Source organism: Macrobrachium nipponense, chromosome 27 (assembly GCF_015104395.2).
Source record: "Macrobrachium nipponense isolate FS-2020 chromosome 27, ASM1510439v2, whole genome shotgun sequence".
In the NCBI taxonomy this organism is placed as follows: domain Eukaryota; kingdom Metazoa; phylum Arthropoda; class Malacostraca; order Decapoda; family Palaemonidae; genus Macrobrachium; species Macrobrachium nipponense.
In genome coordinates, this window is record NC_087216.1 from 23,927,311 (window position 1) to 23,954,088 (window position 26,778).

General features: G+C 37.5%; 1 protein-coding gene across 9 annotated transcripts in view; it reads right to left on the reverse strand.

The window, feature by feature from the left end:
* The window catches only part of LOC135200925 (paxillin-like), a 137,191-nt gene extending 110,769 nt beyond the window's left edge, over positions 1-26,422 (reverse strand). The window contains exons 1-2 of one of the 9 annotated variants that reach the window (XM_064229696.1): positions 25,096-26,422; positions 9,887-10,059 (exon numbers count right to left, since the gene is read on the reverse strand). In XM_064229696.1, the coding sequence (XP_064085766.1) occupies positions 9,887-10,059; positions 25,096-26,359 (1,437 nt within the window). In that variant the 5' untranslated portion in view covers positions 26,360-26,422. The remainder of the gene's footprint in view (positions 1-9,886; positions 10,060-25,095) is intronic. The other 8 variants (XM_064229692.1, XM_064229694.1, XM_064229693.1 and 5 more) reach the window with 8 other exon arrangements.
* Positions 26,423-26,778: the final 356 nt, after the last annotated feature.

Genomic DNA, 26,778 nt, shown 5'->3' on the forward strand with positions numbered 1-26,778 from the left:
ACCTTCCGGCATGGTTAATTTCCTTGTTTGACTTCTCGTGAGCACAGGCGTTCTTACGTTCTGATAAGGAGTCGGTCTCCCTTTGACCATCGACTCGTTAATGGAAATTTTCTTAAGTACTGAGTATCATTAAAAGTATCAAAGTTATGACAGTAATATCCCGAAAAGAAAATAATAATAACAATAAACTGTTTTTACTCAAGTATTCGATCACCAAAAAAAATAAAAGACTTTCCCCAGAAATATTCTCAAAGTCTTACGTTACCGGTAAGCGATTCTTAAACAACAACAAAAACCCTCTTAATAGTTCTCGTAAAACGATACTGAACTGACCGTAAAGTGTACGCTAACGAGAGACCTCTCGTGAATTACCCTTGTTATCCTAAACAAACAAAATAAAAAACAAGTAAACATTCATTCGACGTAACGAATAAGATTAAAAGCAAATATTAAAACAAAAAAAATTCAAAGTATAAGAAATCACAAAACAACCAAAATCACAAAAAATCAAAATAAAATGACACAATCTAAATTAAAATTAAAATTTAAAGTTATTGGTTAGTAAATACAAATGTTTGGGAAAAGGTCTTAGTAGCTGATTAGTTATAATTAGTAAAATGAAGAAATATCGTAAGGTTTCGTTGCCAAAAAAAGAGTTCAGAGTGAAAATCTTTTAATCTTGAAATACCAGAAATTGTCTAACTGAAATGTTAATCGCGTAATTTATTTACTTTTAATAGAGTTTAATGTTATGTAAGTGTGGGGATTTTTATTTTGGACTTAACTTCCTTCGTCGTCTTCGACATCCGGGGTTACGTCTGACCGCTTGCGTTCGCCTACCAGCGCGTTGAATGATGCGTTGTTACGTCTGCGGGAAGGGGACTTCTCTCTCTCTCTCTCGATTGCGTTTGACTGTTGCGTTTTTCGGGATCGTTTTCTTTCCCTCTTGTTATTTTTCTTCATGCTTTCGACATCTTGTTCTTCTAGTGGAACGACTGTTCTTGTTCTTTCAGAGTGGAGTTTTACTTTCGCAAAGTGTGGTGGCTTTTTTTGAGCGCTTTTTTATTGTTACAACTCGGTAACTGTCCTTGTATTTGGGGAAGCACTGGTAACTGTCTTTGGGGTAGAACTTTCTTTTTCTTTTTCGGGGGGGGAGTGGCGTGAATGGATTGAAATCTCTTATGCCAATGCTAAACTTTTTTGATTCCCTTTCCTTTCGCGCGCTGTCTTTACTGTCATTCGTGGCGCTAATCACCATTTCTTTGCTGTCTCTTTTGTCTCTTCCTATCCTTACCGCTCGACTTCAATAATCTTTGTCACTATATCAATCTTATCTCATCGTGGTCCGCCCACCGCTCTGCCACCATTTTTATCTGTGACGGGTACTTACTTTCTTTGCACAGATCTAGGTTAACGGTGTGCCGTGGAGGCTGTATTTGGGGATTAGGTAAAGGGGTTTTCTGTTAGGATGAGAAATTAATTGATATGTTTGTTTCTTTGCATTAAGTTTTTATTCTTTCGTTAGGGGTTGGGGGTTCTTACACATGTTTTCCTCCACCTTCTGAGTTACTGGGCTCTTGGACTGATAAAACTTAAGTTGGCACTTGTTTGCAATTACGAAGTCTATAGGCACGAGGGAAATTTACTGAGTATTGATTGTCACTTTCACTGTCTTTGATTGCTTCGCACACCACACTTTTGCACCTGTTTTCTTCTTCTGGGGATTCTTCTGTCCTTCTCTGTTTTCACAGCCATGCCACGCAGTTCTCATCGGCTCCCCGGTTGTTCTCTCTCTTGCTTCTCTGTTCCCCTTTTTTCTCTGCTCCCTTTTCTCCCTGCTCTCTCTCTGTCTCGCCTTTTTGTTCCGTTGAAATCTCCTTAGCCCCGCCTTGGATTTTTGGATTCTGACTGGGTGTGGCATTTTCTGAAAGACCCTTTTGTGTCTTAGTGGCTGCTAACCGTTTCATACGAGAACCGCCTTCCTGTCAGGTCTTCTACAGTAATTCGTAGCTTTGAATTTGTATACGCCTCCTTCTCATGTCCTGGCTTCTTAGGGGCGTATCCCTTGGTAACCTCATAGTCATTCGTTGATACCCTTTTGGGCTGTCTTATGACCAACACTCATGGGCTTTTGATTCGTCGATACTAGAGGCCTACCATTGAAGGGTGAGCTCTTAAGAGTTCGGCACTCCCCTCCTTTGAACAACGGGTCCATAGAATTCCTTTTTAAAACGTATGCCAGATGGCTCTCTCTGACCTGTTTCACGAAGGGAACGGCGATTAGTCATAGGCGCTAATGAGAGTAGTTTCCAATTTCTCGAATATGCCTGGGCGATATCCCTCATCGACCATAATCTCTTGTTGGTCCCACTAATCGCTGGTACGGACAGAGGCGGGGGGTTTTTTTGGGAGATGAAAACCAGATGTCTAATGGCTAAAAGCCTAATGTTGGGAGTAACAAAATCCCTTCGCTAAGAAAAATCATTATCGTATTCCCTTTCCCTTTCTTCCTTATTATCCGTTTCGTGCCCTTTTTCTTAGTATTATTAAGTTATTGTCTTTTGAATAACGACACTGTGCCACACTATTACTATATATATATATATATATATATATATATATATATATATATATATATATATATGTTGTGTGTGTGTGTGTGTGTGGTATATATATATATTACAACGGCGACAATATAATGTTATATATATATATATATATATATATATATAATATATATATCTATAGATCCGATTTGAAAATACAAAATGATCAACATTATAAACGAAATAAAAGAAAAGAAAAAGAGAGATAGAGAGAGAGAGAGAGAGAGAGAGAGAGAGAGAGAGAGAGAGAATATATATATATATATATATATATATATATATATATATATTCTTATCTATTAGTCTGTATAGTTTTGCTGCATAACAGGAAACAGGATACACTATCATCTGTACTTAGCTAATTCGTTTTCTAATGAGTCGAAGTTAAAGATCATCTCTAAATCCTAAAAATATAAGTATTTATTGCTACTGTTGCTTTAACGTCAATGACATAGATAAAAATCAAGTCATTACCAATAATAAGTAACATTCTCTTTCCACAACGCCACTTACCGATACAGAAACTGCAGTTCGTAACGAGATTTAATCCTCACAACTATAATTTTCATTTTATAAAAGGCTACTGCTTCGGTAGGTACAAAGCCAATTATATAAAAAAATCCTGCACAACACAACAATATTTAAAACTGAAATGATAAGAAGAGTAATATTTTCAAAGCATCATTCCACTCTCAAGATCCTATTGTGAAATATCCCCATAAAATACGTTTTGACAATGATGGGCCCCTTCTTCAGCTTCTCTTCGTGGTCCTCTTTAAATTTCGGGTGTCCCTCACTTGCATTTTGGTATGCAAATTCAACTCTGTAGCCTGCCAGGACGACAAAAAACACCAAAACTAAGGAATGTCTCGCCACTAGGGCCAAAATTGCGACGGGAAAGAAGAGAGGTACCTTTCTTTTCATAACACCAGGTGCCAAAGGTACCTTACCCCTCTCTTTTCACGCAGTGAAAAGAAAATGCCAACCAATGCTCAGCTGGGATGCGAGGACTCGAGTGCCACTTGGCACTGATGTAATGACTCTTAGAGGACAATCTGTTTTTTAAGTTTATAATTCTGAATAATTCATTTTCGGGCATAACATGCTCTATTGGAGATTTATCCTTTGTTTTTGATTTATAATCACTTTTTCCATAATGGTGTTTATTTGTTTCAAATTATTCATGTTAAATTATGCTGTAATGACTTTTAGAGGACAATCTGCTTTTTAAGTTCATTACTCTGAATAATAATTTTTTTAGGTGTAAATACATCCGTCTGGTGATTTATCCTAGTTTACTGATTTATAATCTCTTTTCCATGATGGTGTTTATTTGCTTCAAATTATTCATATTAAAATTTGCTGTAATGACTCTTAGAGGACAATCCGCTTTTTAAGTTTATTACTCTGAATAATTAATTTTCGGGTATAAATACATCCGTCTGGTAATTTATCCTAGTTTACTGATTTATGATCTCTTTTTCCATAATGATGTTTATTTATTTCAAATCATAAATGTTAAAATAACAATTACCACATCCTGTCTGAAGCTTCCTTCAAACGCGATAGTATGCGACGATATCACACCAGTAAAAAATTACGAACATTTCATTTATTTGAGAACTCGTTAATATACTCATCAACATCCACAATTGACAGCACCTAAGCTGGTACGACTCTTACTCTGGAAACCACACTCCTAATTTTCTACTATTTCTCATTCGGACAATCTTATGAATGAACTGTACACTACGCTACGCATTTTCTGTCGATTCTATGAATGGGAGCCAAGCGCGATATTCATGCGGGATTTCTGACGAATTATATATATATATATATATATATATTATATATATATATATATATATATATATAATATATATAAATTAAAAATAAAATGAAAACATATAAAAAAGAAATATATTGTAAAACACAATGAATTCTATCTCGACCTTAAGGTACATTTCATTCGTTCTTTTTGCCAGTCACCATGAAATAAAGCATTTCCCCACAAATGGATATTAATAATAATAATAATAATAATAATAATAATAATAATAATAATAATAATAATAATAATAATAATAATAATAATAATAATAATAATAATAATAATAATAATAATATCGTTGAAAAGGATGGGCACCCTGTACTGCCATTCTATTTAATGATGCCTACTCAAAGGAGGTCTCCTTCTAAATTAATAATAATAATAATAATAATAATAATAATAATAATAATAATAATAATAATAATAACATCGTTGAAAAGCAGGCACTCTGTATGGCATTCATTTCAAGGATGTCTGGCTCAAAGGGGTGTGTCTCCTTCCAATTAATAATAATATAATAATAATAATAATAATAATAATAATAATAATAATAATAATAACACCGTGACTTTATTCTCTCTCAGTTTCTCAAGAGGAAATGTTTCCTCCTACAAAAGGACGCTCCTTAAGGACACAGCCAACTAATATGAGTCATCAAAGGAGGGGTTGTGATAATCATTCCTTTTCCTTGGAAGGGCGAAAAAAAGGACTCTCTCTCTCTCTCTCTCTCTCTCTAATGGGTTACGTCTTACATTGGAAGGCATACTGTAGATATGTTCATTATTATCATTTATGTTTACTATTATTGTAGGTGTTTCCTTTATCATGTTATTCCTCTCTCTCTCTCTCTCTCTCTCTCTCTCTCTCTCTCTCTCTCTCTCTCTCTCTCTCTCTCTCTCTCTCTCTCAGACGAAGACGAAGAAGAAGAAATACATATAAACATATATTGCCGTCAGACATCACGACAGTTATAATGATTGATATTTATTTATTTTGTACCGTCTTCTACTTGGTAGTTAATTTTATATTTCAAGTAAATGCAAGTGCTTGTGCAAGGACGAACGTGTACACACACACAAACACACACACACACGTATATGCGCGTGTGTGTATTTATATATATATATGCATATATGAAATTTACACAAATATACATATAAATTATAAATATATATACATATATATTATATATATGTATAATATCAACCAGTAATTTTTACCAGAATACATATGAAATTTTAATAGTCACAATGCCCTTCTTAACTTCTCAAATTTGAGAGTTAAGAGGGTATTGCGGCTATCACATTTCACATATATTTTAATTTTATATATATAATATATATATACATACATAAATCAGCAGACCTAGTTTTTTTACCCATACAAGGCAGACCTTAACCACCCTACCTCCCAAACTTCCCTGACAACTTTCCAAGAGAATCAGCTTCACTGACGTTCGCCCTTTCCCGCTCGCTGCCCATACATGTCAAGAGGCGACGAGGGCAAAAAAGCTATTAAAAAGGTCACGGCGGACGTGTCAGGTCACCTGACGTCCATATAAGGTCAAGCGAAGGGCGCCTTAGATAGTAGTAATTTATGGAAAGAGAGCGATTGATATGAATTTAAAATTCAGGTATGGGTGTAAGGGGCGGGGGACCGGGGGGGGGGGGGGGGGGGGGGGTGGGGGGGGGGGTGGGGGGGTGGGGGGGGGGGGGACAGGATTGATTGATTGGTTTACGTCAATTGGCGGAGCGATATTCCGTGGAGCATATTTTGGTCATTTATATATCAAAGGACTGACTGACTGGTTACGATAACTGGCGTATCGACAGGGATCTAATAATAAAACCCTAAGATTGTTTGACTGGTTATGACAACTGGCGTAGCAGCGACGGACCTAAGAATGATATCCAAGGAATGATTGACCTCATACATCGGTGTTACATTATGTGAGGTCATCGATTAAAAACGTCCTGGAAAATTTCCTTCAGTAATGAGCTGACTGACCAATTGACCTCGTATATCGACGCCACAGTAAGTGAGGTCATCGAGTAAAAACGTCCCATAAAATTGACCTTCGTCATGAGCTGATTGACCAGTTGACCTCATAAATCGGCGTCACAATAAGTGAGGTCATCGAGTAAAAACGTCCCATAAAATCGACCTTAGTAACAAGTAGCCTCATAAGCCAACCAGTTTCCACTTTACAGAAAAAAAAAAAAAAAAAAAAAAAAAAAAAAAAAGTCCTTACCGTCAACGCATACAAATCAACCAATCGATTCGACCGCTGGCCTCGTCGTTTGCAACCTAATAATTGCAGCCTCCGAGGGTCCTCCTTAGAAAGGGAAAAGTGGTAGTTGCTACCCACGACCGCAGAAGGAAACTAAAGGGTAGGATACGCCATTGAGGGTGTGTTTGGTGTATCTAACCTCTTCCTCTTTGGGGGTGGGTAGGGGTCACCTAAGAGGGTGGTGGGGAAGAGGGGAAGGAGGGAGGGAGGAAGGGGGTTAATTGATGTGTTGGTGAGAGGAGGGGGGGAGAGGAGGAGGGGTTCTGTGTATGTATACTGCTAGAAAGGAGAACTTCCGCCCTGCCCTTCTTCTATCGCCTCCGTTTACAAGAAGCCGACTTCGAGTTTACGTTTTACTCATTACTCTGAAGTTTTTTCTTTTTCAAAATTCTGGTTTTTTGCGCCCCCCCCCCCCCTCTCTCTCTCTCTCTCTCTCTCTCTCTCTCTCTCTTCTCTCTCTCTCTCTCTCAGAACAGCGAATCAGGGGCAGACGGACTGACATGAAAGTTGTCAAGATTATGAAATATGTTTCTTATATCATTATCACCATCTTATTAATATTCATGACCAACCTCTCTCGATTTTGTATACCCTCTCTCTCTCTCTCTCTTCTCTCTCTCTCTCTCTCTCTCTCTCTCTCTCTCTCTAGGCAGTAAATCAGATACATCTTTTAGTATTCACAACCAACGTCTCTCGATGAAGCATAACTAAGTTTTGCATCTCTCTCTCTCTCTCTCTCTCTCTCTCTCTCTCTCTCTCAAAGTGAGTTACAGGTTACCACAAACGGTGCTTATTCAGGCAGCCTCAAATCGGCTAAGTATATATCTGCAGTCCTTTTGTCTGAAGGACATAATCACATCTCACAGGAGACTGGAAGTGTGCATCAAAGCTATTCTTTCAAATCTAGGACCTGTTTATTGCCCTAGATAGCGCGGTGGCGTCGAGGAGCGGCGTCTGCGCTGCCTGTTTACGTCAATCAATCAATCAATCATTCATAAACAACGAAAAAAAAACTTTAAGGAGTTGTGATAGATACAAGGCTGAAGTTTTTACAGGATGAGCTGGGCATCAGCTTCGCGCTAAAAGAAAGAAAAATTAACAATGTTCATTGCTAAAGAAAAACAAACCTTGGTCCAGGCACAAATAATTTTCAAATATTAACGAATTAACCTATTTAGCCTTGGTCCAAACATATTAATTTTCAGAAATTAACAATTTAACGAAAAACCTAGAACCACGCATAAATAACTTTCAAATATTAACAATTTAACCTATAAGACCTTGGTCCAAACATAATAATTTTCAATAATTAACAATTTAACAAAAAAAACCTAGGTCCAGGCATAAACAATTTTCAAATACATTAACAATTTAACCTTAAGACCTTGGTCCAAGCATAATAATTTTCAGAAATTAACAAGTTTAACGAAAAAGGCTTTGGTCCACGATTAAACAATTTTCAAAAATTATAAATTTAAAAAAGACATTGGTCTTTTTTAAATGTAAAATTTTTTCAGATATTAACAATTTAACGAAAAAACCTACATCCACGGACAAATAATTTTCAAAAATTATCAATTTAAGAAAAAGACCTCGGCCCACGCATCAATAATTGTCAAAAATTATCAATTTAAGAAAAAAAACCATGGTCCACGCATCAATAATTGCCAATAATTAACAATCTAACGAACAAAAATTATCAATTTAAGAAAAAGACCTCGGCCCACGCATAATTAATTGTCAAAAATTCACAATTTAGCCTATAAGACCTTGAAGTACAGCCTCAGCCTAACATAATATGAATAATTAAATGCACAACACTGGTGAGGATGTGAGGAGTTTGCTAATGAAAAATGTAGTGACCTGAACCTCATTAAATGAGAGAGAGAGAGAGAGAGAGAGAGAGAGAGAGGAGAGAGAGAGTCATATATAACACATGTATAAAATTTTAAGATCGTTGATGAATGCAGTAATTCATATCGCAAAAAATAGTGACTTTTATACTAAAGGAAATTGGTTTCCTGAGAGAGAGAGAGAGAGAGAGAGAGAGAGAGAGAGAGAGAGAGAGAGAGAGAGAGACTATAATCTTGTAACTGCATCTCAAATGGCATGCAAGTATAACGTTATGAATAACTGCATGACTTGAATCACAAAAGATCACGAAAATATTGACGGCACAGTAGTCAAAATAATCTGCCATGAGATATCAACAATATTTATAATTTCTGTGACAGAAGAGGCATTACAATCTTTAAGAACTCAGATACCAAAAAACGACGACCCGGAACTAAGGACTGAGTGACAAAGAATAAAAAGGCCTTTAACGCTAAAATTTCCAATACTAAAATCAGCGACCCCGACTAAGGATTAAGGTGAAAACCCCTATAAAAATAAAAATAATTAATGAACCCAGATTTTCCCCATAACTCCAAAAACAGCGACCCCGACTAAGGATTAAGGTGAAAATTAATAAAAAGATATTGACCCCAGATACTTCCAAAAACAGCGACCCGACTAAGGATTTTAAGGTGAAAATTAATTATTGAACTCCCAACCCCATTTTTATTTTAAACTCCAAAAACAGCGACCCGACTAAGGATTAAGGTGAAAATAATAAAAAGATATTGAACCCCAGATTTTATACTCCAAAAACAGCGACCCCGACTAAGAGTAAGCCGAAAAGAACAAAGCTTTTAACCCAAAAGCTGATACGGTGAGTGATACCCAAAAATAAAAACCCCGACAAAAGATTACATGAAAAAAAATACAAGTTTAACAAAATGCTTATACTAGAAACAGTGACCTCGACTAATGATTAAAATCTAAAAAATAAATAAACGTTTACCCCAAAAATTCTTATATATACCCTAAAACAGCAACCCCAACTTCGTATTAAGCTGAAAATATTCTTACACACAAAACAGCCACCCCAAATGGCATCAGGCTGAAAAGCTTAGATATTTAATATTATAAGCAGCGACCCCGACTTTGGATTCAACTAAAAAAATATATAAAAAGCCATTTAACTCTAAAAAAATCTCATGCAAAAATAACGACCCCGACATCGGATTAAACTAGAAAAAAAGCCATTTACCCACACAAAAAAATTCCCATGCAAAAAACAGCGACCCCGACTAAGGATTAAGCTCTGCTACTCACCTGATCGTGCCCATTGCGGTTGTGGATATGGTTGTGAATGAGGGTGGCGTTTGGGGAGGGCCCTGGGGAGGGGCCTGGGGAGGGCGTGGACGCCCCGTTGTGAGCTGGGTACGGGGTACCAGGGGCGGTGCCCCCCGGGGTTATGGTATTCTGTAGGTCTGCCAATAAGGCATCTGCGGAAGAGAAGAATCAGGAATTAGTTCAATGGACTACAAAAGTTTGTTTTGCAGCAAAACAAAATGTATTGCAGCTAATCTTTTTGTATTGCAACTATTTTGTTTTGTGTTGCAGCTATTTTTTGAGTTGCAGCTTTTTTTGTTTTCTGCTCAGCTATTTTTTGTGTTGCAGCTATGTTTTCTATTGCAGCTATGTTTTCTATTGCAGCTATTTTTTGTATTGCAGCTATTTTTTGTATTGCAGCTACACATACACAAACAGACATAATTTCTTGCATCGTTCTTTGCAGTTACAGAGGGGAAAAAGGGAGTTAGTTTAATACAATCTACATAAAAATTTGCTTTGTATTGACACAAATGTGTTGCAGCAACACAATTTTTTTTTTTTTTTTTTTTTTTTTCATTTTCATCTTATGAAATAAATCATAAATATCGTATCCTAAAACTCCTGTATCTTGAACTCAACGCAAAAGAACTTTTTTTCAGACCGTTTTAGGCTTTTCCATAGACCTTTCCTACCCCCCAAATACGCTATATTTTATTAGAAATAGTTTTTTTTGTACTGTTTAATATACACATTATTCATCTTTTACATTTTCACTCAAATAAATAAATCACAAACATCCTTTCCTAAAATTTCTGTATCTTAAACTCAACGCGAAAGAACTTTTTCAGACCATTTTAGGCTTTTCCATAGACCGTTCCTACCCCCCCAACAACAGCAACACCAATTAAGTAGTTTGTGGGCTTACTCCCCGAGTAAGCGTAAATAATAATAATAATAATAATAATAAATACAAAAGTATGTCTCTAGCCCCCCAACAACAACAACAGCAATTAAGTAGTTTGTGGGCTTACTCCCCGAGTAAGCATAAATAATAATAATAATAATAAATGTAAAACTGAAGGATGTCTCACCAATGGTATCCTGCACATTGCCGAAGGATATAACAGATCCTGTGCTGTCCTGTCTGTGGGTCATCTTCCTCCGAGCATACGTTTATTTATATATTTTAAATAATTTCAAAAATCTAATTCCAGATTTTCTATTGTATTCTTAACTATTTATATTGTTTTCTTTAAAGCAATTTCTAGTGTATTTTCCTAAATATTTATGGTTCTTTTAATTAAATCACCAAAATTATTATTTTCTTCAATTCATTAAAATATATTTCCCTAATAATTTATGGTTTCCTTAATCAAATCACCAAAAACATTATTTTCTTTAATATATATATTAAAACACATTTTCTTCAATATTTATGGTTTCTTTAACTAAATTACCACAAGTAATATTTGCACACTACGGACATTTCACGCCCACTTTCGAAAAAAGGAAATTTTGTTTCTAAAGATATAATTTAAGTGGGCTCGATATAATAATAATAATAATAAATAATAATAATAATAATAATAATAATAACCAAAGAAGACGTCAATAATGACTATGATGATGCATAAAAAATAATAATAATAACAATAATGATATTAAATAAATACATAAATAAAAAAAAATATTGATTGCAGAGAAAACTAAAGAATTATACGAATTTTTATTCGTATAATAATAATAATAATAATAATAATAATAATAATAAAATAAAAGAATTATATAGACAACAAAATTTTACAATAAAATCCATAATAATAATAATAATAATAATAATAATAATAATAATAATAATAATAATAATAATAATATAATCTGTTAACAAGAATGGCCGTGTTTAGCGAATTCTTTTTAACAGTGTCTCCTTCCATAAAATAATAATAATAATATAATAATATAATAATAATTAATAATAATAATAATAATAAAACACATAGATGAGACAGGATACAAATACCTGGGAATAATACCAGGGAATAATGGAAGGAGGGGATATAAAACACCAAGAGATGAAGGACACGATCAGGAAAGAATATATGCAGAGAATCAAGGCGATACTCAAGTCAAAACTCAACGCCGGAAATATGATAAAAGCCATAAACACATGGGCAGTGCCAGTAATCAGATACAGCGCAGGAATAGTGGAATGGACTAAGGCAGAACTCCGCAGCATAGATCAGAAAACAAGGAAACATATGACAATACACAAAGCACTACACCCAAGAGCAAATACGGACAGACTATACATAACACGAAAGGAAGGAGGGAGAGGACTACTAAGTATAGAGGACTGCGTAAACATCGAGAACAGAGCACTGGGGCAATATCTGAAAACCAGTGAAGACGAGTGGCTAAAGAGTGCATGGGAAGAAGGACTAATAAAAGTAGACGAAGACCCAGAAATATACAGAGACAGGAGAAAGACAGACAGAACAGAGGACTGGCACAACAAACCAATGCACGGACAATACATGAGACAGACTAAAGAACTAGCCAGCGATGACAATTGGCAATGGCTACAGAGGGGAGAGCTAAAGAAGGAAACTGAAGGAATGATAACAGCGGCACAAGATCAGGCCCTAAGAACCAGGTATGTTCAAAGAATGATAGACGGAAAATTCATCTCTCCCATATGTAGGAAGTGCAATACGAAAAATGAAACCATAAACCACATAGCAAGTGAATGCCCGGCACTTGCACAGAACCAGTACAAAAAGAGGCATGATTCAGTAGCAAAAGCCCTCCACTGGAGCCTGTGCAAGAAACATCAGCTACCTTGCAGTAATAAGTGGTACGAGCACCAACCTGAAGGAGTGATAGAAAACGATCAGGCAAAGATCCTCTGGGACTATGGTATCAGAACGGATAGGGTGATACGTGCAAACAGACCAGACGTGACGTTGATTGACAAAATCAAGAAGAAAGTATCACTCATTGATGTCGCAATACCATGGGACACCAGAGTTGAAGAGAAAGAGAGGGAAAAAATGGATAAGTATCAAGATCTGAAAATAGAAATGAGAAGGATATGGGATATGCCAGTGGAAATCGTACCCATAATCATAGGAGCACTAGGCACGATCCCAAGATCCTGAAAAGGAAAGGAATCTAGAAAAAACTAGAGGCTGAAGTAGCTCCAGGACTCATGCAGAAGAGTGTCATCCAATAAGAAACGGCACACATAGTAAGAAAAGTGATGGACTCCTTAAGGAGGCAGGATGCAACCCGGAACCCCACACTATAAATACCACCCAGTCGAATTGGAGGACTGTGATAGAAAAAAAAAATAAATAAAAAATAATAATAATAATAATAATAATAACAATACGCCAATGTTTTCTAAGCTGACAAAAATCTCAAGAAATATAAAAGCTACTAGAATGATAATACGTAAGAATGTCAAGTCTTATATACAATAATTGAGAGAGAGAGAGAGAGAGAGAGAGAGAGAGAGAGAGAGAGAGAGAGATGTACAATCAGCCAATGCCCTAAAATGTGAAGTCTTAGGAAGCTATTAAGGTCAACAAAAATTATTGACGTTACCATATAAACACAGAGAGATAGTGTCATAATTCCTGACGTGCCTCTGAGGGCATTTGCATGCAAACTGGGCTACTCCTATCATCACAGTTACCGTAAAAGCAAGCACAGCTTTTGCAGTAAAAGGTGCTGGATAATTGTTGCGCCTACATAATAAAACGGGTTTAATGGTAACACATCTAAATTATGCATTGTTGCATATTTCTGACTCACTAATTAAGATAATGGGTTGGTTACACCTAACACATAACCGCAATAACACTAAGGGTTACTCTACAGTAACAGCTGGCTATTCTATAAACAGCTGGCTACTCTACAGTAACAGATGGTTAGTCTACAGTAACAGCTGGTTAGTCTACAGTAACAACTGGCTACTCTACAGTAACAACTGGCTAGTCTATAGTACTAGCTGTCTAATCTACACTAACATTTGGCTAGTCTGAAACAACTATTAAGATATAATTCTGAAAGCTACCATAATAAGGGTTGTCTACAAGTGTTTATGGGTTACAGAATGGGTTTCCTATTTTAAAAAACATTGTAAAGTAATAAAATCATCTAATCCTAAGGGTTAGCCTCAAAAAGTGACCACAACCAGGGTTGTCTACCAATATGTAAGGGTTAGAGAAAGGGTTTCCCTTCGGTAATAAAATTACCTACCCCTAAGGGTTGGTCTATACAAATGCCCAAAATGGTAGAGGTTAGCTACCTAAATCTAAGGGTTACAGGTAAATTTGAAAAAGGGGTTATTTCTCTATGGTCTGCCTACCCTAAACAGCCATAACTCTTGGGGACACACAAAAAAAAAAATAAATAAATAAAAACTGACATAACAGTAAGGTTTCTCGACAAGAGCTGCCTATTCACACGGCCATATCTCTCAGGGACATACGCTAGGGACTACACCATCTAGTATTGACCAAGTTCCACTAAGGCTAGTCAAGGGAAAGTATATATATATACTCGTGGTACCACACGAGATCATCACAGCAGGCAAGGACACCAGCATAATATCAATGATGACGTAATCTTGAGACGCATCACTGGTACCGACTGTACCGTTCGAGCGGCGTGTGTGACACTCATGTAAATACATACAAAAACATGCATTCGTATGCATCCCTCTCTCTCTCTCTCTCTCTCTCTCTCTCTCTCTCTCTCTCTCTCAGTCAATGAATTAACAAAACATGGATATACGGACATAAAAGTTTTACAAATCACTGTCTCTCTCTCTCTCTCTTCCCCAAAAGAATGAATTAATAAAATTATGATAAGTTATGCCGGCATAAAAAGCTGTAAGAGAGAGTCTCTCTCTCTCTCTCTCTCTCTCTCTCTCTCTCTCTCTCTCTCTCTCTCTCTCTCTCTCTCTCTCTCTCTCCAGTGGAATGAATAAATAAAATTGGTATAAGCTTTCAAGCATAAAAACCTGAACAGAGATTTCTCTCTCTCTCTCTCTCTCTCTCTCTCTCTTTCGTCATGAATCGAATCGTTGTCTCTGTCGTGAGGTGACCATCTATAATTTAGAAAGAGTTGATGGACTGCAAATTTATCCAAATATATAATTTGCGATCTTTAGGTTTTTGGGGTGCAATCATTCATGCTTCTATCTATCTACATATGTATATATTTTTATATATAATGTATATATATATATATATATATAATCTACTTATCGTTCTAACTATATGCATTTGTGACTTATTACTACGTCTGAGTGTTTACTTTTTGCAAGTAATAATAACAATAATAACAAAAATAATAATAATAATAATAACAACGGTGTCAGTAGTACTGAGGATGAACCGACGTTCATAATCGTATAATATTTCAACGAAATAAAGGGATAAACAGAAAACAAACAAAAGATGACGAACAGAATAACAGGAAAATACAAATAACATAATTAAAATACAAATAGTACATGAAAAAGTTAATGAAAAAGGATATATCTCTACAGATGGCTAGATAAATTCTTAATACAACAAGAAAGATGAGAGAGAGAGAGAGAGAGAGAGAGAGAGAGAGAGAGAGAGAGAGAGAGAGATCAGGAAAATCGTGAGGGGGACAACCAACGGTAGAGGGGAAAAATTTAAGACTGGTTTTGTGTCAGGGGGCGACGCGCTACTGATGAGCCTTTGCTGTGAGTATGGAATAGTGCCAATTTAAATTCTAAAAGGCTGAATGTGCCAGGGACGCTATTTCCCTGTGTTCTGGGGACACCCGTTGCGGAAGGCATTATCTGATGGTAAGAATTGTATTAATGGCTTTAGTAATGTAGGTAACTGATATATATGATTTCAATAATGATAAATAAAAGTAATATAGGTAGCTGATATCATTTCAGTATTGATAAATAAAGTATTACAGGTTAAAGATATGTAATTTCAATAAAAATACATAAAGTAATAAATAAATGTAATAAAAATAAAAGCATCCTAACTGGAATAAATTGATCTTAATTATCAAAACTAATATTCCATTCCTAAGACGTCATTATCAAACTGCATATCACTACTAATTTCGAAAATACGATTTTTCATTTCGGTAAAAAACGCAAAAGACTAAAATAAATGAATGAACGAACAAGCACAAAAAAATAAATAAATAAAACGCAACAAAACCCATTTTTCCTTAGGAGGCGTAAATCCAGACTTGATTTTTCACTAACAATCTGTTAACAAAGATATGGTTACACGATATATCCTTTTCCTGCACTGAAAAAATAACGCAAAGATGAAAGTAAAAGCTTTCATTTTGGTAATCATCTTTCCTGCTCACATCACTTTCACAATTTTCACAAAAGCTTATTCGTCGAAGTATCACATTCACAAAATTATTGGAACCCGTCTCTGGTCACCCGTCATCGCTTCCACATTCACAAAATCTATTTATCTTCTCAAAAAAGCTTCGTATCGCCGATGGTTCATTGATAAGGAAGCTTTAGTAACACCACTCACTGATTAAAAACACACACACAAAAACGCGACCAGTTTTCGTTTAATACACGACGCGAGGGTTAGATAATACATAACGAATCGTTTGTCCAGCGGCATTCAAATCTTCGAACCTCCTCCTCGGTCAAGACCACCTTCCACAAGAAACGCAGAGCCAGACTGACTTCTGTAGCACGCGAAGAATAACAGGACACTGAGCTGAGGCTTACAGTTATAGGCTGTTCATGACTGTAATGTACAGAGGGACACTCTCACAGACGCACGCACAAACACACACACACACAAACCAGCCACACACTGCTGTGCCGCTCACAAACAAACAACCCGAAGGGACTGGAGGATATAGCCTTAGCCTTTTCCGCTGTACTTAGATAAGAGCTCAAACACACACACACACACACACACACTTACCAAGAGCCATTGGGTAACCTAATGCTCTACTCGAAGACACTTGAGAGCTCTTGAGAGAAACGTCTCGTCGGGTATTCATTGGCTGAAGTTTCCCAGCAGACCAATCATAACGCAGGCCAATCGGAACGCAGACCAATCACTTGACACGTGACTCTCGGTGGCTACCAGGCGCCGATCGTGTGAATATTCATTGGACGGGGAAGGACAGGGTGCCAATCGGAATGTCGTTCTGGGCAGCCTGATTAGGAAAGGGTCGATCATTACTATTGGCTGTTTGACTGCTGCAGCAGAGGTGGTCGAACATTACTCTTGATCTGTTCCTTGTATACAGTAACAGGGGTTCCACAGGGCGGGATTCTTTGCTTCGAGAATCGAGTCAGTAAACACGCAGCGTATGATCTTCATTCATCATGTGCTCTCTCTCTCTCTCTCTCTCTCTCTCTCTCATATTAAGCTTCCTCACGACACACGAAATTCCAGTCTGTAAAATCAATGCTTTCTAAATTAGAAAGCGAGAAAGTAATTAAGCATAGAGGCAGTCGCATTGTCTGACAAAACATGAGTCATAAAAATCAAGGCACTGACTTCATGGACGTAAATAATCGCTTGAACTACCGCAGCTTTTGCGACATTGTCGCATTGAGAAACGTGCTTTTCCTGGAAGGAGGTGACTAGGAGGGGCTAGGATGGCCTATTCTAACCACCCTCCCCCTCCCCCTCTCCACCATTTCAGAGAAAGAGGAAAAAACAACTTGTCAAGACATTACAACGTTGACGTCATTCAGAAAGCTTTACAAAACATACACATAACTCCAGATTAAGAGCAAACTTCGTAGTCACAACTTCTTCCTTCGTAACTTCAATGTTAATATACTATGACCGTTTAAAACAGTAACACCTGGTCCGACCATTCTCTGTTTAGGTGACCCAAAAAACACACACACACACACAAAAGTCCAATATCCAATATATCTGTAGAAACCTTTCAAAATAGGGTTAACGTTCAATGCAGCACTTTCAATGTGGCATTCCCCAATGACATTTCCTTATCTGTATCCACGTTTTTAAGGCGAACCAGCTTAGCGACCTGATAAAGAAATAGGATCGACAGGAAACTTTAAAATTCCATCGCATAAATCTTTTCAACATTCCTTATCTGGACCTACGCCAATATGCAGTCAACGTGCTTGCTGTCCAACTTCTCAGTTCCCAAGGTCCTTCATTCCTCGGTCTCACTCTGGATGTCATGCAATTGGAACTTCTCCAAAAATTCAAGCGAAGATGCGATGCATTGCTAACCTAACGCATTTCTCCTTGCAACTGAATGCATTTTCATCTGTTTATTCATTTGTTAAAATATTTTTTTTAACGTGTGAAATATCTTTCTGTATTTCCCTTTACTACCTTCTCTTACTTCCCAATGAACACTATATTGTCTGGAAGCTTGAATTTCAAGACAATGGCCCCTGTGGTGTGCGTGTTCCATATGAATAGGGTTCATCTTCTGAATAATAATAATAATAATAATAATAATAATAATAATAATAATAATAATAATAATAATCCACAATTTCATAGTAAACTATATTACTATGTAAAATGTAAAACCAAGACTTTGTGTGTCCTAATCAGTGTATACGCTAAAACATAACTGTTGGTTTTCATTACACAAATTGTCTTTCACGAGATTGTGCATTTCTTAGCAACAACAACAACAACAATAATAATAATAATAATAATAATAATAATAATAATAATAATAATAATAATAATAATAAATACGACTATTAAACTATATTTGATAATTTTAACACAAATTACCTTTCACGAGATTGTGTATTTCTTAGCAATAATAATAATAATAATAATAATAATAATAATAATAATAATAATAATAATAATAATAAATATGACTACGTTAAAATATAATTGATTATTTTAATTACACAAATTGTTTTTCACGAGATTGTGTATTTCTTAGCAATAATAATAATAATAATAATAATACTAATAATAATAATAATAATAATACTAATAATAATAATAATAATAATAATAATAATAATAATAATAATAATACGCCTTTTAAGGCGAATCAGCTTAAGGGCCCAGACAGAAAACTGCCATCAGCAGGCCACTTATTTATCAACCCGGAACACCTTTTCGCTCTCTGTCACTGCACTTCAAATCTCTGACTGAATGTCGTTAAGACGTCCTTCTCCTCGCAAAAGCCCAAACTCCACCTGACGGGGAACAGGCAATGCTTCTTTCCCCAGGAGGAAGTCAAAACCAAGCAGGCATGAATGAGATCGTGCCTGCACACTTCGTCCCTGCAGATGGAAGTGTCAGAGATAATGATATCAGAGGAATTTGGCCTTAATGCTGTTAAAAGAATGCCGGCGGAAGGTCGATTATACTTATTTACTGTTTGTGAGTCTGCGGTTTTACCGGCACGTTTAATTGTATAAACACATAGGCAGTATACACATGTACATGCATGTATGTGTATATGTATATATAAATACATATATTATACAGGGTGTCCATAATGTCCCAGTACTACTACAAGCAATAAAAATTTGTAATGGTACTGGAACTTTGTGGACACCCTGTGTTTATATATATATACATATATATATATATATATATATATATATATATATGTGTGTGTGTGTGTGTGTGTGTGTGTGTGTTAATCTTACATATATACGATGATCTAGTTATTCTCGTTGGAGAGAGAGAGAGTCATATCTGGTCACCTGATGCTCCACATAGCTCACATTCCTGCCACATCGGAGGACATCCTGAATTCGATCTTGGTATCACCCGAAAGAGAGAGAGAGAGAGAGAGAGAGAGAGAGAGAAGAGAGAGGAGAGAAAAAAGAGGAGAGACCTACGATACGTACATCTTCATACAAGAGTTTTACTGTGCGTGGATTTGGCGCAAGAACCTCACCCCCCCTTTCCCCCCCCCCCCCCCCCCCCCCCCCCCCCCCCCCCCGCCCAATTTCCCCCACTCACATTTTTAATGAAGTCTTATTTCCTCCTCTCTCTCTCTCTCTCTCTCTCTCTCTCTCTCTCTCTCATCAACGAGCGTATCTCGGCTACCAATAAATTCATGAATAATATTCTGGTCCTTTTTATATTAAGGTCGAATTTTCTATAGTCCCCTCCACTTCGTCTCTCTCTCTCTCTCTCTCTCTCTCTCTTCTCTCTGCTCTCTCTCTTCTCTTCGTCTGCTTTCGGAAAAGGCTTTACCAACGTTACAGGCAAAAAACAATAAAAACATTCTCTCTCTCTTTCTCTCTGTAAAACCATACCACTTACAGGCAAAAAAATTAAAAACATTCTCTCCTCTCTTCTCTCTTCTTCTCTCCTCTCTCTCCTCGATAACGATCTCCTCCCTACCGAACATTAATATGATTTTACACAAGAAGAGATCTACTGTATCGTATCTAAGATCACACGGCGAAACTGACACTATATTTATACTACCTCGTCCAAGATCTTCCACATAGTTGACCACTCCATACTACGCAGACAGCTCAAAGAAAAATAGAAACTGATACATGGTTTTGTAGCAGTCTAGGTACATAAGGACCTCCTAGTAACGGCTGACTGAGCATTACCTAAACCAGCTTGAGTCATATCGGGTGTCCCGCAGGGTACTATTCTGGGTCCTGTTGTTGTTAGTGTTATTTGCTTATGATTCACGGGTGTCCCGCAGGGTACTATTTTGGGTCCTGCTCTCTTTCTTTGCTCACTATTCACGGTGTCCTGCATGGTACTATTCTGGGTCCTGTTCTCTTCATGTTCTGACGATCACCCCCGTCTCGCCCTTATCAAAGTCACGTGAAAACTGGAGACATTATCAAAACAAACAATCGCCTACCCCCGGGCGCAAACGAACAAACCCACCTCCCATGGGGACAAATTCAAGCACACACACTTTCGGGTAAGATATCGCGCTACTTCAATCATTATCTTGATCCAGCAGGAAATGCCGTTACGATAAATAACTAAATAAAAGGAGCTGGCAGTCATCACACCTTTGATACGAAGATGTTTGTTTAAGCGGGTCAATGTTCGTGAGTTCACGAGGTCTTGTTCAAGTGCCTTTGAAAACTGGTTGTGACCAGTTTTATGTGAGTTTGTGTGTACGTGTACAACTATGTCTATTCATAATGATTTGTTTAGCCGAGAAAACTAGGGAGACAGCTACGGGGGAGAAAGGCAGAATGCTGGGATAGCTCTGCGAAAGTTTTAATTATTTGTGTGTGGTTTTCCAGGCTGTAATGGGTAAATGTTGTATTACTTAGCCAAAGGGATGGCTTGTTGTCTGTTTGACATTTTGTAAAGATGTTCTATTTAATCTTTGACTTTGTCTTTACAATTGTGTGTGTGCTCACTAGTGTGTTCTCCTGTCTTTTAAACAGGCGGTTCTAGTGAGGGGACCGAGAGTCCTAGGGGCTGAGGGTCCCGTGTGGAGGGAACTATTATATTTTGGAGAAGAGATTTGGTGTGACTAATTACCGATTGAGACATTTAAATACTGGGGGGTTAACTGAGTTAGTTTGTCTGTGAGACGTGAATTATTATCTTTCCAGTGTTGATCTTGTAAGAATTTGAGTCATTCAACTAGTATGTTATTTTGAATAAACATTATATTTTTTTTATAGCTCTGTCTCTGATTTGATGACCTGTTAGAATGGAGAGAGAGAGAGAGAGAGAGAGAGAGAGAGAGAGAGAGAGAGAGAGAGAGAGATTGTGTGTAACTGGTTCGCCTTAACACTCAGCTTTAATGCATACCAAATATTAAATACCCTTCGCTGGTAATAGGAGTCAGCGGATGGGTAACATATTATATATATATATCTTTATATATATATATATATATATATATATATATATATATATATATGTATATATATAAATGTATATATAGATTTATATATATACATATATCAACACCATTCACACGTTACTGGTAAGGATTAAACCAGTTATAGACTACCGCTCAATAGTATGGTCCTCACACCCAAGTACAACCAAATATAAGTCTTGAGAGCGTACTTCGCAATTTCACCTGAAAAAGTTAATAAAGTCCCAGTACCATTACAAGTATTCATTACTCAGAATGGTACTGGGACTTTATGGACACCCTGTATAACTTATAAGACCTTTCAGACTGCTATACTGAAGGTGCTAAAATTCAGTAGCATCCTGCGTAGGCATAACCACTATGAAATCCTGTAGACCTACATCTACAGAATCAGAGAGGCCCAAAACCACACACACACACACCTTTCACCAAGAAATGCCACGGCAACCCTAAAAAATAGCGTCAGATGGATGCTCTTTACTTCAAAGAACTCTGAATTATGATCAAGCAGAGACTGCTTTTGCATCATTATGTACTCTCATGGCCTGAAACCCAAAGAATTATTTGCCTGTGCACATAGTTAAACATTATTATTATTATTGCTTTTTTTTTTTTTTGGTTTATCACAGTCTTCCCATTCAACTCGGTGTATTTATAGTGTGGGGTTCTGGGTTGCATCCTGCCTCCTTTGGAGTCCATCACTCTTCTTACTATGCGTGCCGTTTCTAGGATCACACTCTTCTGCATGAGTCCTGGAGCTACTTCAGCCTCTAGTTTTTCCAGATTCCTTTTCAGGGATCTTGTGATCGTGCCTCGTGTTCCTACGATTATGGGTAATTTCCACTGGCATATCCTCTATAGTTCTTACTTCTATTTTCAGGTCTTAATACTTATCCATTTTTTCCCTGTCTTTTTCTTCAACTCTGGTGCCCCATGGTATTGCGATATCAATGAGTGATACTTTCTTCTTGATTTTGTCAATCAACGTCACGTCTGGTCTATTTGTACGTATCACCCTATCTGTTCTGATACCATAGTCCCAGAGGATCTTTGCCAGATCGTTTTCTATCACTCCTTCAGGTTGGTGCCCGTACCACTTATTACTGCAAGGTAGCTGGAGTTTCTTGAACAGGTTCCAGTGGAGGGCTTTTGCAACTGAATCATGCCTCTTTTTGTACTGGTTCTGTGCAAGTGCCGGACATTCACTTGCTATGTGGTTTATGGTTTCATTTTTCGCATTGCACTTCCTACATATGGGAGAGATGTTATTTCCATCTATCATTCTTTGAATATATCTGGTTCTTAAGGCCTGATCTTGTGCCGCTGTTATCATTCTTTCAATCTGTCTCATGTATTGTCCGTGCATTGGTTTGTTGTGCCATTCCTCTGTTCTGTTTGTCATTCTCCTGTCTCTGTATATTTCTGGGTCTTCGTCTACTTTTATCAGTCCTTCTTCCCATGCAATCTTGAGCCACTCGTCTTCACTGGTTTTCATATAGTGCCCTAGTGCTCTGTTCTCGATGTTGACGCAGTCCTCTATGTTATGTATAGTCTGCCCGTATTTGCTCTTGGGTGTAGTGCTTCGTGTATTGTCATATGTTTCCTAGTTTTCTGGTCTATGTTGCGGAGTTCTGCCTTCGTCCATTCCACTATTCCTGCGCTGTATCTGACTACTGGCACTGCCCATGTGTTTATGGCTTTTATCATATTTCCGGACTTTGAGTTTTGACTTGGGTATCGCCTTGAGTCTCTGCATATATTCTTTCCTGATCGTGTCCTTCATCTCTTGGTGTTTTATATCCCCCCCCCCCCCCCTTCCATTATTCCCAGGTATTTGTATCCTGTCTCATCTATGTGCTTGATGTTGCTCTCATCTGGTGCGCTTTATCTCTTCAGTCCTTGTTACTTTGCCCTTTTGTATGTTGACTAAGGCACATTTTTCTATTCCAAACTCCATCCTGATGTCCCCAGATACAATCCTCACAGTCTGGATTAGGGTATCTATTCCTTGATGCTCTTACCATTTAGCTTGATGTCGTCCATGAACATCAGATGGTAATTATTATTATTATTATTATTATTATTATTATTATTATTATTATTATTATTATTATATTCAAAAGATGAACCCTATTCACATGGAACAAGCCCACCACAGGGGCCACTGACTTGAAAGTAACAGGAGCTAATAGGAAATACAGAAGGACGGGACCAGTCATTAGAAAAGTAAAAATAAACAAACAAATTAATACATATAAAAATGAAAATTTAAATAAATTACAATATAAGAGGTGAATTACTTTAGATAATTTCTGGATATCCTAATTAAGCACAGACGCAAAACCACCGACCATTTCAGGGACACTTAATATACAAAGCAATTCCTTAAAATGATCTGGCACATTGCATTCAATTATGACGTCACATCCAACATCAATGCTTGCAATAAATGCAACTAATAATATCGAAGTCCACAAACCCACGGAGAGGTGGACTCTCTCTCTCTCTCTCTCTCTCTCTCTCTCTCTCTCTCTCTCTCTCTCTCTCTCTCTCTCTCTCTCCTCTCTCTCTCGTGTAAACAAGGAAATGTAATCCTGCATATTTTTAAAATTAATATACTCGACTTTATTTATCCAGTTGAGTATCCTTTAAATTCCTGATCTCTCTCTCTCTCTCTTCGTCTGGCTCGCTCGTCTCTCTCTCTCTCTCTCTCTCTCTCTCTCTCTCTCTCCTCTCCTTTCAAGCACAACCCACTGATCATGCAATTAACAAAAACCTCCTGTACTAAAAATGTTACTGTCTCCTATAATTTACCTCTAAATCTTCTTCTGTCCTCTACCTGTACTTCTTTCATTCTTTCTCTTTCCTTGAAAAAAGCTTTCACCTCCATATCACATCCGGTACTTGTCTTGTTCCTTTTTTTACGACCGTTCATCCACAAATAGTCCTGATGACCTTGTGACCCCATCTCTGAATTTGACGTGCTTAAGGATTCCTTCCACTTCAGTACCTTTAAGCTCTGCCCACTTTTCATCTCATGCCTCTATGCTATTTTCAATGATCTCCTATCAAAATAGAGTCCTTTCTTTCTCGTATGCATAGAAGTACTATTCATTCTAGCAACATTTATAAAAAGAACTTTACCTAAACATTATGGTTCATATGACCACACATGAACAAACAATACTTTTAGGTAATTAACAAAGCATAACCTTAAACCTTTATCATCACCAACAAACATATACTTACCCATATACTTGTCAAAGTCAAATTCCCACAAAAACAAAGAATATTTTAAGGTACTTAGAACAAAGTATAACCTTAAACTTTATCATCACTAACAAATACATACTTACCCATATACTTGTCAAAGTCAATTTCCCAGAAGTCACTCTCCCTCCTGAACAGTTCATCCTCTGTTTCATCTTCAGTGTAGTCCGCATCCTCTGCTACGTCGGTGTTTTCCGCATAATCCGGGTCCTCTGAAGCATAACCGTCAGAGGGAGGAGGGACGACCTCCCGAGATAACACAGCCTGCTGGGGCACCTGTGCAGAGGAATCCTCTGAGACGAACACCTTCGAAACCTGGGACACTTGGGCGACGTAAACTGTCTGCTGCGCTTCACTGCCCTGCTCAAACATGGACACCATTTCTGACACTTTCACACCCTTGGCCTTGTCCGCCGTAAAGGCTATGTCCCTACAAGCTTTGCGACTTGACGGCCTGAGCTCCTCCAGAGCGCTAGTTTCTACAGAGACCCAAGCTGAGTCCAGTTCTGCCATGATCGATTCTCTGGATGCATGAGCAGAGTCCTTCTTGTCAATGGAGCTCAACTCTCTAGGTGGGGCATCAACATCATCCACAGCTCCTTCAGAAACTTGAGGTTCCTTTATGGAATCACCATCTGAAACATCCACATAGGCCACCTGTTGTGAAATCACAGTCTCCTGTGACGTCTCAGAAGATTCTTCCTGTTGTGAAGTTCCTGCCACTGGCAAAACTTCTATACATTCTACTTGACCCTGAATTTCAGCAGATGGTTTCTCCTGTGAAGTTTCAGTGACCTCGCAGACTTCGACAGACTCCCCCTGCTGAGAGCTGCCTCCTGTCTGTGAAATCTGAACTGACCTGACTTGTCCGGTGCTGACAAACTCCTGAGACATCACCTCTACAGTCACAGCCTGACTGACGATGTGCGCCTCCTTCACCACTGACTTTGCTGCAAGACCTCCTTCCTTCTCAGGAGACAAGTCCTTAGAAGTGCCATCAGCACTTGAAATCCTGAGGAATTCCTCAGCAGTGTCGTAATTGTCCTCATCAATGTAGTCGATTGTTTCATCCAGAGATTTCTCATTCACAACCTCCCCAGAGACGTTCAGGGCCTCGGTTAGGTCAGACTCTGTCTCAAAGCTAGCTTCTCGTTCCTGTACCACTGTAACTTCTTCCTTGGGCGCCTCTTGTACTACTGCAGCTGCTTTCGGTGGAGGAGGCGGGGCTGGAGTGTTAGCATATTCCTTCGGAGGTGGAGGACGAGGTGGAGGAGGTCGAGGGGGAGGCAGAGATGCGTTGGAAACATCTGCCATCTTCTTCTTGACGAAACTCCCAATACTTTTGATCATTTTGAACTTTTGTCCTTTTTTTCCACTTTAAGTACAACAATAAAAAGTACTGTTCTAAAGTCTTAAGTACTGTTACTTTCTAAAAAATAAAAAAAGAGCAAGCTATAAAGAAAAAGATTCACAATACAGGATCCCAAAATAATTAATGGAAACCAAAAAATAAATATTGACGGCATTTCTACATCAACCCAGCTCCCCACCCCCCCTCTTTTTTTTTAAACCAAACTACGTACATATAGCACCTTTCAAAGGTGAGCATATATATAAATATATATACTACATATGTGTGTATGTGTGCCTTTTGTGAATTACCGTCAATAATACATAGGAGAGTGGTGTTAGGTTGTGTTCATCCATAAACAAACATTTATAGTATGTCTGCAAGCTGATTCACACAACGTAAATCAGACTAGGTTGTC